This window comes from Peromyscus maniculatus, chromosome 12 (assembly GCF_049852395.1).
Source record: "Peromyscus maniculatus bairdii isolate BWxNUB_F1_BW_parent chromosome 12, HU_Pman_BW_mat_3.1, whole genome shotgun sequence".
Classification (NCBI taxonomy): domain Eukaryota; kingdom Metazoa; phylum Chordata; class Mammalia; order Rodentia; family Cricetidae; genus Peromyscus; species Peromyscus maniculatus.
Genome location: NC_134863.1, coordinates 86425996 through 86440575, shown reverse-complemented (window position 1 = coordinate 86440575; position 14580 = coordinate 86425996). Strand labels below are relative to the sequence as shown.

General features: G+C 46.4%; 1 protein-coding gene across 3 annotated transcripts in view; it reads left to right on the top strand.

Annotated features, from left to right (window-relative positions):
- The window catches only part of Dscam (DS cell adhesion molecule), a 593021-nt gene that overhangs the window by 532895 nt on the left and 45546 nt on the right, over positions 1-14580 (top strand). For all 3 annotated transcript variants that reach the window (XR_013043895.1, XM_076549303.1, XM_015999884.3), the window contains exons 25-27: positions 2718-2906; positions 3948-4238; positions 7141-7317. Coding sequence is in view for 2 of the 3 variants with exons in the window: in XM_076549303.1 (XP_076405418.1) it covers positions 2718-2906; positions 3948-4238; positions 7141-7317 (657 nt within the window). In the remaining variant the exon portion in view is untranslated. The remainder of the gene's footprint in view (positions 1-2717; positions 2907-3947; positions 4239-7140; positions 7318-14580) is intronic.

Here is a 14580-nt window from a genome sequence, read left to right as displayed (position 1 = left end):
ATCACTTCAGAAAATTAATTTCCCCATTGTCTATGCATGCTTCTGAAGCATGTGTCTGTTTTTGTGGTGTCTGCAAACCTATAGTTAATATAATTAATAGTGAACAATTAACAACTAAAGGAAACAATGAGGGCCACCTAGTTTTCTCCACTGGAAGCCACGCTGTTCTTGTTAGTTTCCAATTTTAGTAACCTGTGGTCATTTCTCCTTTCCAGCTGTCCAGAATCATGTAAGAAAGTCATTAAGTTGTAATAAGTGTAGCATCTCCTTATGAAATAACTGTTAGGTGTTAGTTTATTTTCCCCCAGATTTTGTCAGCTCTACATCGTTCCTTCAACTCACCAGTTACTGTCCTTGCATGTAATTAAAGGTGCAGGGCGTTCAGATCGGAAACAACATGTTTGCCAGAAGGCTTGGAATTGTGAGCTGCAGCGAGGTCTGAGGGAGGCTGCCACTGAAGTGGAGAGATGCCCTGGTCATTCTGTCATGAGTGGAGCTGGGGCGCAATCTAGTGATCCATAGACAAGGAAAGGTCTTTCATTCAGAGAATGAGTGCCAGGGCACAACAGAGGTCACGCGAGAGGATGGGGCTTAGGTTCAAGGGAGGGCAGACAACTGCAAAGACTCAGAAATGGCCAGGTGGAGCCATGGGGGCACCCAGCCAGCTTCTGGCTTCTGGGGCCATGGCACCCCAGCTCCTTCAGCTTAACTCTCAGCACGGCGGCCTCCCTGAGAATAGTCACACTCCCCGGATATCACAAGTGCCACTCACCAGGACGTGGCTGTCTTTTAGAGCCAGTTGTTGGGCGCTGGCTGAAGGGAGACTCTTCCTTTTATTTCTGTCAGAAATAAAAAGGTGAGGTTACTCTGTAAAAATAGCTGATGATTAGGGGTGAGGCTGTGCCTGTGGGTTTGAGGAGCGTGGGACAGCTTTGAAACGGCTGCCATGTGCAAGGCACAGGGACTCATTAGCAGAGGAACAAAATCACTGCTGCCAAGAAGCCGCCAGGACCCAGCTGCAGGCGCCACACAGCACAAACTGTGGCGGTCAAATTACTGCAGCAATCGGGGGTGACGCTGGGCAGCTGGGGAGGGGAGAGGGCCACAGGGCACCAAAGTTTGTGACAAGTGGGTGAAGTGTGGATGCCAATCAAGGCAACTGGGCTCAAGGGCTACCAATGGCCTCACAAAAGCGGAGAGAGAAAATTCTTAGAGAAAATAAATGGACTCAGAGAATCCAGGATCCAGATTCCAGACAGTTCGAATTTTGTTAGCATCATAGTTTGAGAGAGACCTGGGTAGCCGCCAGCATAGAAGGTCTTGGAAATGAAACTAATTGGGTTGATGAAGAATTTCCAAGTCAAGTATCCCAGGAAATTTCAGAACATCCCTGAAAAACTGTGCTCCCTAAAGCCACTGGCATTGGAGGGCATCATAAATTGGGCACCTGTACTGATGGATGTTGTCAGAGAATCCAGCAGCATTAGGGGACAAAATCAGGCAGCCAAATTACTTAGGTATAAAGGTGGTCTCAGCGTAGGAAATGAGAGCAAAGCACGGTTCCCAAGATACAAGTGAGCTGGAGTGGAGGCTGAGAGCAGATCTTCTATGGAGATGGCTTATCTTAGGGGAGCTCAGGTTAGGAACACAACAGTGGGCAAAGAGGTCCAGGAAGCCAGAGAGAACAGGCGGGTGAAATACGAATGGAAGATACTGATAACAACGGGAGACAGAAGCAGCGGTGAACGATACTCCAGGGAGGGGCTTGGGGAGTCTGAATGGCACTGGTTTGGGCATGGGGCCTCTGCAGTGTGTCAGATGAGAAGTGTTCTGTGTTAAAAGAGGAAGTCCCCAGGGAAAGATAGAAGATATTAGTCCCCTAAGGCGCACAAGTCAGATTATGACAGTCTAGGTGCCAAGGGGCAGAGCAGAGAGGACACATCTGACCTCAGAAACATAACTGCAGAGATCAGTGATAAAGAACATAAGAAACAGTTTCAAGGACACCAGGGCAAGGAGTGGGTACAAGGCCCCCCGTTGAGGTAGTTTGCGTCTCCCTCGATGCTCAGTTGTCACCAGCACTGGCACTGTGGGATCAGAGCACAGTTTGTGGCATTGTGTGGGGTGACATAAGCAAGGTGCTCAGGGCACTGTCTGGTATGGACAGTGGTCAGTGGTAGCAGACACCATGAAGAGAGTGGTTATAGGCAGAGATGAGAAATGAATTTTCAAGTGAACCATTCACCCTGAGGAGAAGCCAGGTTGCTATAGAAATGTTGGGATGGCTGCAGGGCTTGGAGCCAATATCGCCTGTGACTGCAACTGTCCTCCCAGTACTGTGTAGGAAGGAGGTAATCAAGAAGGCTCCTCCTCTCACTCCATCCCCATTGTCAACATAGCCCCTTTCAGCCTTACCCAAAGATTTAGACATGTGCCCTGAGAGACAGATATTTGACAGCTTAGTACTCATCCCATACTGTCCAACGTGGTGTTCAGTGGGCGTGGAAAGAAGCATAGTAATGTTACCACAGTAATAATGTCTTGTGTGGCCAAAGTGACTCACTGATCAGTTCACCCCAGCATGTCTCCCCATGTGGGGGAAACTTCCTGGAATCAGGAAGAGCTAGAATTATTCTCTTCTAAAAACACCCAGACTTGGAGAACTCGTCCTATTACCTCCAGAGAATGCTCACTAGGACATTTCTCGATTCCTGTAGGCTACATCCTGCAATATTCCGAGGACAACAGTGAACAGTGGGGCAGTTTTCCCATCAGCCCCAGTGAGCGCTCCTACCGCTTGGAAAACCTGAAGTGTGGGACCTGGTATAAGTTCACTCTTACTGCCCAAAATGGAGTGGGACCGGGGCGCATAAGCGAAATCATAGAAGCGAAAACTCTGGGAAAAGGTGAGACACCTGCCTGCCATTTCTCTATTTCTTGTCTCCCAGCACGAAGGAGGGAGGATCACGAAAGACTCAGCAAATACTTAGTAGTCGTTTTTATGTACTTGAATTTTCTCATTCCTGAAATGAAACTGGAAGAGTGACAGAGTGATGAGAGAGACCACAGAACCTTTCAGAACGTTTTGGTCCCCTACCTCATTCTTTCATTTGCAGTTCAAAGAAGAATCCCCTAGGAAAAGTCTCAACAAGAGTGCCCAGGCTGGGCAGCCATGAAATGGGTGGGGCACCTGTCCTCAAAGATTTTCAGGCTGAAAATGACTAGGCTAATAGGTTAGCACTTCGAAGTGAATTGGGATTTTATCTGAAATAAGTAGAAGTTCAAGGAGATGAAGCCCAGGGAAGCGGCTCCCAGGGGTCAAGGGTCAGCTGGAGATGCTGGAAAGAAGGGGGGACATGGCTCCTTATCTGTGTAGCGAGGAGAAGAAAGATCTGATGAGCTCCTTTCCTTCAAGGGGAGGAAGCCCAGATGGCTGGAGAGAGGCAGTATTTGGATCTAGCTCCTGAGTCTTGGATAACAGGATAAGGATTCGGGGATACGGGGTTGGTCTGTGTAGAATGATGCCTGCTATGTCTGGGGCCCCTGAACTAAGTGTTTGGACTGTAGAGAAAGCTGTTAATACCCCCCAAATCCCACTCTGTCTTCTCCCAAATCTCCACTCGGTATCTACATGAGAAGGGAAATTACTCAGCTCTGCATGCTGCAGTGTGAACCACTGAAGGATTCCACATAAGAAAGTAGAGCTGTTCTTCAGAGAACTCTACACTGTGTAAAAAATAGCTTGTATCCATTCAACTTTCACTCACGCTCAGGTCCTTGTGGTTGGGACAACTTGTTGGTTCCCAAGGTTTTGTTCCTGCTGAGAATGACTGGTGATCTGGCCTTCGCCAGAGCTAGGCTATGCTGAGACAGTAGCCCAGGGCAAACACCTGAACACAGTGTGGTCACCCATTTACCCACAAGTAACACTGCCGTGTCTCCCACAGAACCCCAGTTTTCCAAGGAGCAGGAGCTCTTCGCCAGCATCAACACCACCCGGGTGAGGCTGAATCTGATTGGCTGGAATGACGGAGGCTGTCCCATCACCTCCTTCACTCTGGAGTACCGACCCTTCGGGACCACAGTCTGGACCACGGCTCAGAGGACCTCCCTCTCCAAGTCCTACATTCTGTACGACCTGCAGGAAGCCACGTGGTATGAGCTGCAGATGCGCGTGTGTAACAGTGCCGGCTGCGCCGAGAAGCAAGCCAACTTCGCCACGCTGAACTACGACGGCAGTAAGCTCCAGGCGTCCTGGCTTTCCTGTCTGTGGCTCGGGGATGGGCACATGTTTGCTATTCCCTCTCCTAGGAGACACTTGTCGTTATCACAGAGTGAGCAGTGCCCCCAAAGCCCATCAGGGTGTGGGCCGTTCAGCCCCCTCTCTGTGGGCTTCCTAGTCCGTGGCGCACAGGTGACCATCACCGTGTGTCCATTAAAAAGGGACTGAGGACCAACATGAACTCCCTTGGGAGTCTTAGTGCAGGAGCTGGCTTCTCTGAAGGACTCTGCCTCATGGTTCTGTTGCTTTGCAAATGACTGTGAGCTAACACTGCTTTTGTTGTCTCCCACCCCTCCCCCACCCATCCCAATCCACACAACAACTTTCTGTTTGCTCTCATTACACCCTTAAAATGCATGTGCACAACAGTTTTCCATGGCCAAGGAAGTTAGGTTAGTCTGAGCAGAAGCAGCAGAGGCACTGAGGGGAATAGAATGTCGAACGGGGTCACAGCGGGCCTGTGCACACACACGTGGCACCCTCTGAAAGACAGGGAGTCTCTTGACCTTTTGTTGTCCCAAACCAATTGATTTAAATTCTGACCCTTTCTCTAATATTGGGGGGAGGTCTCTTACTGATACTTGAACAGCACCCAGCTCAGTGAGCTGAGGCAGCATCTCTAGGGTTAGTTAACGGGGTCTTCTGGGAGGCCTTGCTTGCAGCATTTCGTGATGATTCTGTAGCCTCACGGTAACCCTCACTTGTTGAATAGCAGTGATAGGTTCTGATCCCCAGTGGTGATTCATCAGGCTGTTTGGAGCTGTGGGCCCGCTCCCCTCTCAGCCTTCTGTCCCTTCCACTACTCAGAATGGACTGTGGTCCCAGTAGGCCGAGTTGTTCTTTCCTCTCTGGACACTGTGCTAATCCTGCTTGTGTCTACCTCCTGCCTGCAATCATTGCTTCTAAAGCCCTTCTCAGATAGAACCAAATTCCTCTTGCTGTTGCAGGAAGAACCCAAGAGGGAAACTCTTCTGGTGTTGGGGCTCTACCCAGTGGTCTGCCGTAGCCCTGGAATCTGGTACAGGGTCAACCATTGTACTTTTGGATAGCTGTCCTCCCCTTCAGAGGCCCAGGCCCCTCTTACATTGCCTCCTTCTGTTCTCTGTGTGTCTTTATTTAGAGAAGTCCTTGTCCCAAGGGTCATGCATAGGCAAAGCAACATTCATGTCTAAGGTTCTTCTCCCAATGGGGCTTAATTCTCTGTTCTTACACACCAAAGTGCCAAGATCATGGCTTTTATGAAGTGCTTAGCATTTAAGGCTTCCCCCAAGCTCCCTGAAAGCACATACCCAGTTGTGTAGTTAGTATTCTTGTCACTTTGGACACCTCCACTCTAGCCCACGGCTATGCTCACATATGGGCAGATGCCGGAGAGCTTGCTAAAATCCACACGTGGATGGCCTGCTCACATCTGATGATGTCACTAGGAGTTCTGGCACAAATAGTCTTCAGACTTTAAATATTCAGCTACTGGGACACGTATAATGTTCTCACTTCACTCAAGAACCTATTAGAAAAGTGCATGTAAGGTGCATTATATTTTCTGAAATAATTTAATGGCACAAAGAAATAAGAGTACATAGTTTTATATTGTCTTGTAAAGGACAGTAGATATCTCTGAATTGGTACCGTGGCTGTGTACCTTTAGAATCTCTTTTGTCACATATGCCTGACAATACTGTTTTCATTTTAGGACAAACAAACTTGAAACAGAAATTGACCTGATATTCATGTCAGTCAGATCCACAACTTCTCCACCTCTTTATCTGAGTCTCCACTGTTTACCTTTTCCAAAACTTTCGGCTTGTCCTTGCAGTGTCCTATGCACAGACCAGCCTCACAGGTGCCTCTTCTGTGTCTCTTTCTTGGTGTCTGCTTATTTGCAAGATTGGGTCTGCTGCCAGAGATGCTGTGAATTTGGAAGAACTCTGCTCGACTCCAGCAGAGATCAGAGAGGGCCAACGGTTGTATTTTCACTGCTCCAATTACTAAATGCAAGATAAGATCATTTTTGCTCTTGGAGAAATGATATTTTTTTTCCTAAAGCCTTGGCTTTCTGGTTTACATGGAAAAGGCAGTGAGAATGGAGTGCCTTATATAATGGAGGATGGCAAGATGTGTGCCCCATAAAACACAGATGTCTGTTTAGATCTCTGCACCCGTGCTCAGCCTCGGGGTGGAAAGCATCTTAAGACAGCCCAGAGTTCAGTTCATGTCTGCTTTTTCTTTTGGTTCTAAATAATCTGAATTTTGTAGAGCAGTATAACAATGCCCTGTCAGCGACCCAGATGGACCCCATTTGAAAGGTTGCCCTTTGCTCTTCTGCCCTAAACTGGGAATTTTAAAAGCAGCTATGAAAATAGGATTGAGATCAAGAGAATAATAAAAAGATAAAAGGTATACCCTTCTTTAGGCTGGAGTACCTCACATCCTCCCCTCAGGGGCTCTTCCATCCAGTTGACAAACCTATTGTTCTTCCTTTCATATGCACTTTTTCAAACAGCCTTTAGCAAAAGCACAATGCCTGACAGCCAAGTGGGCATTGGATTTCAGGTGAATTAATGTGGCTTTTGTGAGCCAGAGCCCAGGCATCCTACTGTCAGGTGGTGGCATCCTACAGTGCTGTGCAAAACACAGTCCTTTACAAAGATGTGCTAGAGTGGAAGAGTTTGGGCCAAGGGAAGATGAGTGAGCTTGCCAATCCAGAGACTTGTGGAAAAGTTCGTCTCATTTCCTCATCACACAGACACCCTTGGATCAATCACACCGCGCGGTTTTTTTCTGTAACCCGTCATCCCTAAAAACTCCACCATGCTGTCGCCATTAATAGTCATCTAACATCGTGGCCCTGCTTTCAGGTACAATCCCTCCACTCATTAAGTCAGTTGTCCAAAGCGAAGAAGGGCTGACCACCAACGAAGGGCTCAAGATCCTAGTGACCATCTCCTGCATCCTGATCGGCGTCCTGCTGCTCTTTGTGCTTCTACTGGTTGTACGGAGGAGACGGCGGGAACAGAGGCTGAAGAGGCTGAGAGGTAGGTACAGGTGCCTGGGGACACCGTGTGTCCCCGGAAGAGAGGTCAGCCAGAGGCCACTCTCCAGCGGAAAGACATGTCCCCTAGGAGCCTGCTCTGCCAGCTATGATTCAGTGACTGATGTGGCCTCTGAAAGACTTTGAAGCCCTGTTGGGGAGGTGGGGACCCAAAGCATTCAATCACACACAATCAGAAATGGAGTGCAAGCAGCCCCCTTACAAGTCCCCTAAATCCTAGATATTGCCAGACAAAGAAAATTAATTTCTCATGGGATTTTCAAGCCTGCTCTGTTTGATTTTCAGTGGTTCTGGTAAAGTCACCAATTACAGCTTTAGCAAAAAAAAAAAAAAAAAAAAAAAAAGCTTTGAGATTTGCTCTGGAAATGAAAATGATGTTGCCTGGAAGCAGAGATAGGGGCTTATGGGATAGGCAGAGTGTAATGATGCAGAAAGTACACCCTTTCCTGAATTAGAGTTTCACTGTAAGGAAAACACAGCAGAAGATGTGGGACACAGGCTAGAGAGCCACGGTGAATAGATTCCATTTCTCCAGGGTCTGACTGTGTGGTTCTGGGTGAGGAAGCTCTTCACACTTTCTGGCCAGCAGCCCTTACTCTGCAGTGTGAGTGCAAAGAATTTCAAATAGTAACTCTGGGAGGAAAACATTCTGTACCTCCTACTTATCAGGTCTTCGACCAAGCCATTGTTTGATGGGGCACCCACAGAGTATTTTTGTTTCAGTATCAAGACAGTGTGGAGCAGTGTCACAGCTACATAGCCTTTAGAGTTACATTCCAGGAGTAAGCCTTGAGACAGCCCAAACACACCCATGGTACGCAGAGGCCTTGATTCCATACTCAGGAGACCTTGATCTCATCTGTAAGTGCTTAACCCTGATCCTATTAGCACAGCTGGGCATGATGCTGTCTGGTCCATCTTCTCTCTCCAGAAGTCTCCTGGCATGTGCCCCTCACTCACACTTATTACTATCAATTTCCTCTCATTTCACCAACTTGAAGACCCTTTCAGCCCATTTGCACATTTTAACTGTCTTTCCATTAAAGATCCCAGAGCCCAGAAATTCAGATGTGTCATCTGTCAGTCTCATCAAAACATTCTTCCTAAGCCAATTGCATTTCGATTTTGTAGATAACCTAAGCACTTTGCTGATGCTTCTCATAGATAAAGGCAACTCTGAGTACTACTGAGGTGTGCGTGCCTCAGCATCTAACAGGTCACACGTGCCAAAACAGGGCTTCGGACAAATCCTGAATCAGTGTGAAGGAGTTAGGGGCGAGTCCCAAATGAGAAGAGTGGGAAGCTAAGAGTGGGAACCCGCCACAAAGATAGAATAATACCCAGTGTGTTGAGAAATTCGACTAAAAGGACCATGTTGCATTGCACTTGGGGTGTCTGTCACTAAAGAATCAAATGGACATTTTGATAACCCTCTTTCACCATAAATCCCAATGGCCTGGACTTTGGGAACATTGTCTTTGAGGTATCCAGTGGCAGTCCTTCCATGTAGATAGCAATGTCAAACTAGTTCCTTATAAAAGGCTGTGAATTGCCTGAGACTCTTCATACCAACTATGAAGTGTCTTATTGAGGACCTGTGTTGACTCACACCAGTGTGGTAGCAGATGGATGAGCTAGCTGGGCGGGGCTTCTCAGGGCTGTAGCACCGTGCCAAGCCCCTCCCCCACTTCCTCCCCACTCCCTCAGCTACTGCTTTATTTTCATGACTGTACCTGTAACCTCAGCACCTAACACAACCTTTTCTTGCCAAGAACATTTCCAACAAAAGCTGTTGCTAACAGGTTCGACTGAAAGAAGACCCACAAAGTTTCAAATTTTCCTCCTTACCAGTTCCTTGGCCTTTAGTTGTTGTGTTGAAAGGGCTGTGTCCAGAGACTGTCCTGGGGTTAGCATCTTAGTGCTCACATCTCTACATTTAGACTCTGGTGTTTTGCAGTTGGGCTTGTGAGAGGAGAAGTCCACCACATCTGGGAGTGCAGGCTCTCAGTCCCTGAAGTGGTTTTGTTTCCTTTGTGTAGGAGATAAGGAAGAGCTAGTGGGAAGGTTTTTACAGGGAGGTAGCAAGAGAAACAGAATGTATTCCTGTGAGATGCTAAGGGGCAAAGAATTCAAGAGAAGTACCTTGTTCCAGCTACCAGGGTACCAACACAAAGGGTCTGACAGGAGAGGGGCAATAAAGCAAGGAATGTGGTACCCAGTTCAGACCCCACCACTTCCTAATGCCAGGCTTAAAGGTCATGTTGATATGGATTTAATTTAGCAAACCGCTGTTGGTTGTCTACCATGGGTCACATGTAACACTAAAAAATAGTAACAGCATTTTCTTATCCCCCATTACTTTTGATCACAAGAGATTGACAAGGTCCTGGGGATCAAAAGGTCTCTAAGACCCTCTGACAGTAGACAGTGATCCCTTAGAAGTGTTAGATCAAGGGTTACAGTAAGGGGCACAATCATCATTTCTCTGTAACCCCAGGAAGTGCTGCTTTAAAAGGACAGAGTAAGTGAAGGACCCACAGAGAGAATAAGGAAAGCCAGGCCAGTCTCCAGAGAGACCTACAAACTACCTACCCCCTTGAAATGTCCATTAACCGCATAAAACATTTCCAACGCAGATGCAGCCACAGAGTTTGAAGTCACAAGTGCCTATTAACCCCTCAGGATTCATTAGTAATGCTACTCAATTAAAACCTGGCCCATGTAAAACAGATCCTGTGCCTACATTCAGATCAGTTCCCATAGGCTTACAGATTCCATGGGGAGAACGTTTCCTGCCATGCTTATTTTATCCAAAACAAGGCCAGTATTTCTAGGAACACATCGGTGTTACTCGAACATCCACTTAGCAGGATCAAAAATGGGGTAAGCAAATTTGAATTAGGTATAAATAGGAGTGTCTTATGGATGTGCTTAAGGTTATTCCAGGCCAAGTTCAGATTGTTCCTCTTATCGAGTGGCATTGTCCTAAGTTGGACATAACTGAAATGTTTCCATGGATGGCACATCGTGCTGTGTAGAGGAGCAACCTAGTTAGGGAGTACAAGGTAATATTCTTTTATGCAAAAATAAAATGAAAGAAAATGGGACTGAAGCAGCTTAGCCAACCTATATTCTCCCTTCCTGAGGACTTACTAAATTTAGAGTACAGCGACCTTCTAAATTGTCTCCAAGTGCTAGATTTCTAAAATCTATATCCTTATCCAGGACTTCAGAAGCTGCCTCTTGCTTTTAACGATGCCCTGGTTTTCCCCAACTTCTAGATCCTTTGAACTGCAAGTTTAGAGAGTGAGTCACCAGCCAGACCCAGAATCCCAGCAGCCCCAACCTAATAAAAATTTGATTCCCAGGTCTAGTACTCCACTCCAATATTAGTAAAATCTCTGCTATTTAGGAGGGGATTTTTGAGGGACTGAAAGCCTGTGTTGGTGCCATTCAGCAGGGGTCAGCTGGCATGTCCACCAAGAATTCTACCTCAAATAAGATAAACATGGTGATCAGTTGGCATGGCTGCCTGGCAGCAATTTGACTGTTTCTCTAGCAAAACACCCTTTTCCCCTTAAAACAAAAAACAGTCATTATTTCAAACATACTTCAGAATGAATGAAGATTTCCAATGTCAGGTGGCCAGTTACGAGAATCTGGGTTCGTGGTTTACAAGGTGCAGCCTTGGGGTGGACTGTGAAGAGTCATTTCCATTTTCTTAATTCTACTGACTAGCTTCTCCTCTGTAAACAACCCAAAGCTCTCCCCATTTCAAAAACCTAAAAGCAACTTGACCTAAGCTCAGGCAGCCACTTAAGCTTGAGGAAAAAGGAAAAATAAACATGCTTCCACACTGGAGTATCAACCCCCACTGCTAGGAAAGGGGGAGAATGCAGAGAGGGTGGCCCCTAAGGGGTTCATTGCCGAGCCAATAAACTGTGGTTAAGAAAACATGGTATCAGGATTGAGAGATATTCAGTTAAGTGCCCACCTCATAAACATAAACATTTGAGTTTGATCCTCAGTTACTACTTAGTTATTTGGTGACATGCAATTGTAATCCCAGCACCGAGGAGGTAGGAACAGGCAGATTGCTGGGGCTCAGTGAACAGCCAGACATCTTTCTGGTCAAGCTCCAGGCCATGGAAGACCTGACCTCAAAAGAAAAAGGTAGACAGATGGATGGTGCCTGAGGAGCCATGCCTAAGAGTGTCTTCTGATCTCCACATAAAGGTACACACATGTGCACCTATATAACATGAGCTACCACCAACACACACACACACACACACACACACACACACACACACACACATACACACACACACACACACACACACACACACACACACACCAAGGTCCTTTACTATGAAAACTTTCATTCTATCTTTTGTTCTCCTTCAGTCCTTCCTTCTCTCTCCTTCCATCCTCTCTCCCTCCCCCGAGCACTCCCACCCTTTCTTCCTCTCCCTACAGTTGTCAGAGCAGAGCCCAGTAAATGAGTTTCTGTGTGAGAGGGTGGAGAACCAGGAAGCACTGAGATGAGATGGAGGTGAACCAAGGGCAGCTGGTGAGCTGGACACAACAATGGGCAGTCAAGAGCAGGCACCGTGGATGTCAGGCTGTCCCTGGAACCATGCCTGGCTTGCCAGGGTGCTCTGGCCTGCCCTTGTTTGTTCTTGCAATTTTCTTGGGTCACGAGCATGTAAGATTGTCTTTGGGGATATTTATCTCTCCTCAGCTTTACAATCTTCCACACGAGCATGACAATGATTAGAAGTTCTGGCTGGGATCTTGTAAAAATCTAAATGCAGGTTCACAGCCCTTGCAAAAAAAAAAAAAAAAAGCTACATTATGATATTCTTTTTCAGTCCCATGGAGAAGTGGGGCTGACAGTGGGGAACCTTCAAATAGAAACTTTGGATGAGTGGAGCAGCAAAATGAGATCTGCTATCCATAGATGGTTCCTTTCTGCTTTGAGGTGTACAAGTAACTTCACAATAGAGGTTAGTCCAAGCACACTCCATTTTCCTCAAGAGCTTCAGATAAGCAAACACAGACCTGAGGCTATGAATAAGAGTACTCTCTCTTTACACCCCCCTCTCTCTTTCTCCACTCTCCTCTGTCCAAGAAACATATAGATGTTTAAAATATGAAGCTGCTCAGACTTTTAAGAAAGCCTTGCTGGGCTGCAGGCAAGGGCCTGGGTGGACCATTCCATGACATGATGCAAATCTACTGGTGTGCTCCTTCACACATGTGCAGAGCCAGGGCGAGAGCAGTGTCCTCAGAAAGTACATAGACAATGAACAAGACCAAACTGTGATGCTCCTGAAACACCTCGGGTGGGTCTCCCAGACCTGACAAAACTGTGTACTTCTAGAGCAGTCCCTCATCAACCCCTTGATAGGGTATAAAATTGGCATTGCCATGTCCATGCTGTAGACTTGAAAACTAAAGGCTCTGCCATGAGTCCAAAGGTCCAAAGCAACATTGGGACAAAGGGAGAAGAGAGTTCAGGTCACTGTTCCAACCCCTGTCCTCCCAAGAAACTTGGCATATGCCACTAAGAGATAGGCTGTCTCAATAAGTTCAAGTAAGTTTTTAATGACTAGCAGTGACTCATGGAGTCAGAAGAAATAAGCATGCTATCAAAAGCATATGAATGTGATCCCCACTCCAAAAGCCCTTGGTTAATTTTTTATCTTGACTATTACTCCCTGTCATTTGGTCCCTAATTTTATTAACACATTGATATGTAACTTGTGCCTTGTATATCTGCCATAGTTCTCCCTGAGTATTTTCACCATTGACCACTTGGAAGTCAGCCAGTATCATATGCTCAGCCACATGGCCTCTCACCCACTGCTAGAACCTCAATACCCTCCACCCCACCACACACATGAAACTGTTCTCCACAGGCAGATGACCAGTGACAATCTGATCATCATTATCTCTGCCATTATTTTCTAGTCTTCCCTGTATCACTCAGGAGCTGGAAAATGCCTTCATAAGCTCCTTTCTTCCACATTTCTCTTTCACCGGACTAGCCTGGTAGACTTTCTCTATCATCCCCTAGACAACAGATTAGTAGAGGAGCCAAGAAAGGTATACAGAAGTAGCCAAGGACTTCAGGAGATATGTCACCCAGTCTATATCTTAGATTGAGCTGAAATATGTGAAAATGTAAAAAGCTATGCCCAGAACTGCCTGACTGTGTTTGGGCAGGAAGAGCTGGTCTCTGGGTGATGTTCCCACAGAACAGATGGCAGGTGGAAGAAATGCCACCCAACATCTGCTCTGCTCTGGTGTGCAGCGGGGTGGGGGTGGGGTGCTATTTGAACCAGAACAGCAGGACCAGGAATTATAAAAAGGAGGAAATGGAGGGAGAGAAGGAGGGAGGGAAGGATGGAGGGAGGAAGGAGATGAGATGGGAAAGAGTCAGAGGAAGCTCAAAATGCTTAACAATTACCAGAGCCTCCATCAGCCTGCTATTTTTCCCAAACCTGTGAAGTAGCCAAGGTTCCAGGGGGGAGTTGGTTTTTCATTATTGACATAAAACAATCACACATGTCCAAAAGACAATGAGCAAAATGTAGACACCAATTACTGCTATGGTATTTCACTGAAGACTCTCCCCAACTCCTACCCCCGGAAAGATTAGAAATTGGGTCACATGGTTCAAGTTCTGAGAGACCCCAAGAAAGACCATTTTAAGTTTCTAAGCAAAATCTTCCCATATACAATCCCCAAATTTTTGTGAATAGTCTTTGAATCACCAAAGGCAACTTAGAGATGCTAGGTGATGGGTGGTATCCACCCATTTTAGAATGAATCAGTTCAGAGCCTTTTATTTTGAAGTGAATTTACTTAAGCCATAGAAAGGGTGGTTTCTGAGCCACCAGGAAATGTAATAAGAGCCAGCAGAGGTCTGGGATAGACCCACTCTCTGTTTTGACAGGGCTGACTGATAAGGAAACAAGCCATGGAGGGCAGAGCAGACGGTAGTATGTGGCTTGCACAGGTGGGAAGGAAGACTGAGATAGTAGAGTGAAGAGTCCAGAGGTCATGGACTTTGAAAGGCTACAGTCAAGAGGATAAAACTGAATCAGCAGAACTGAAAAGTCTTCTATAGGAGATATATATATATATATATATATATATATATATATATATATATATATATATATATATAAAACCACCAGTGTCTGTACTCAGGATGGTAGCTGAATAAAGGACATTA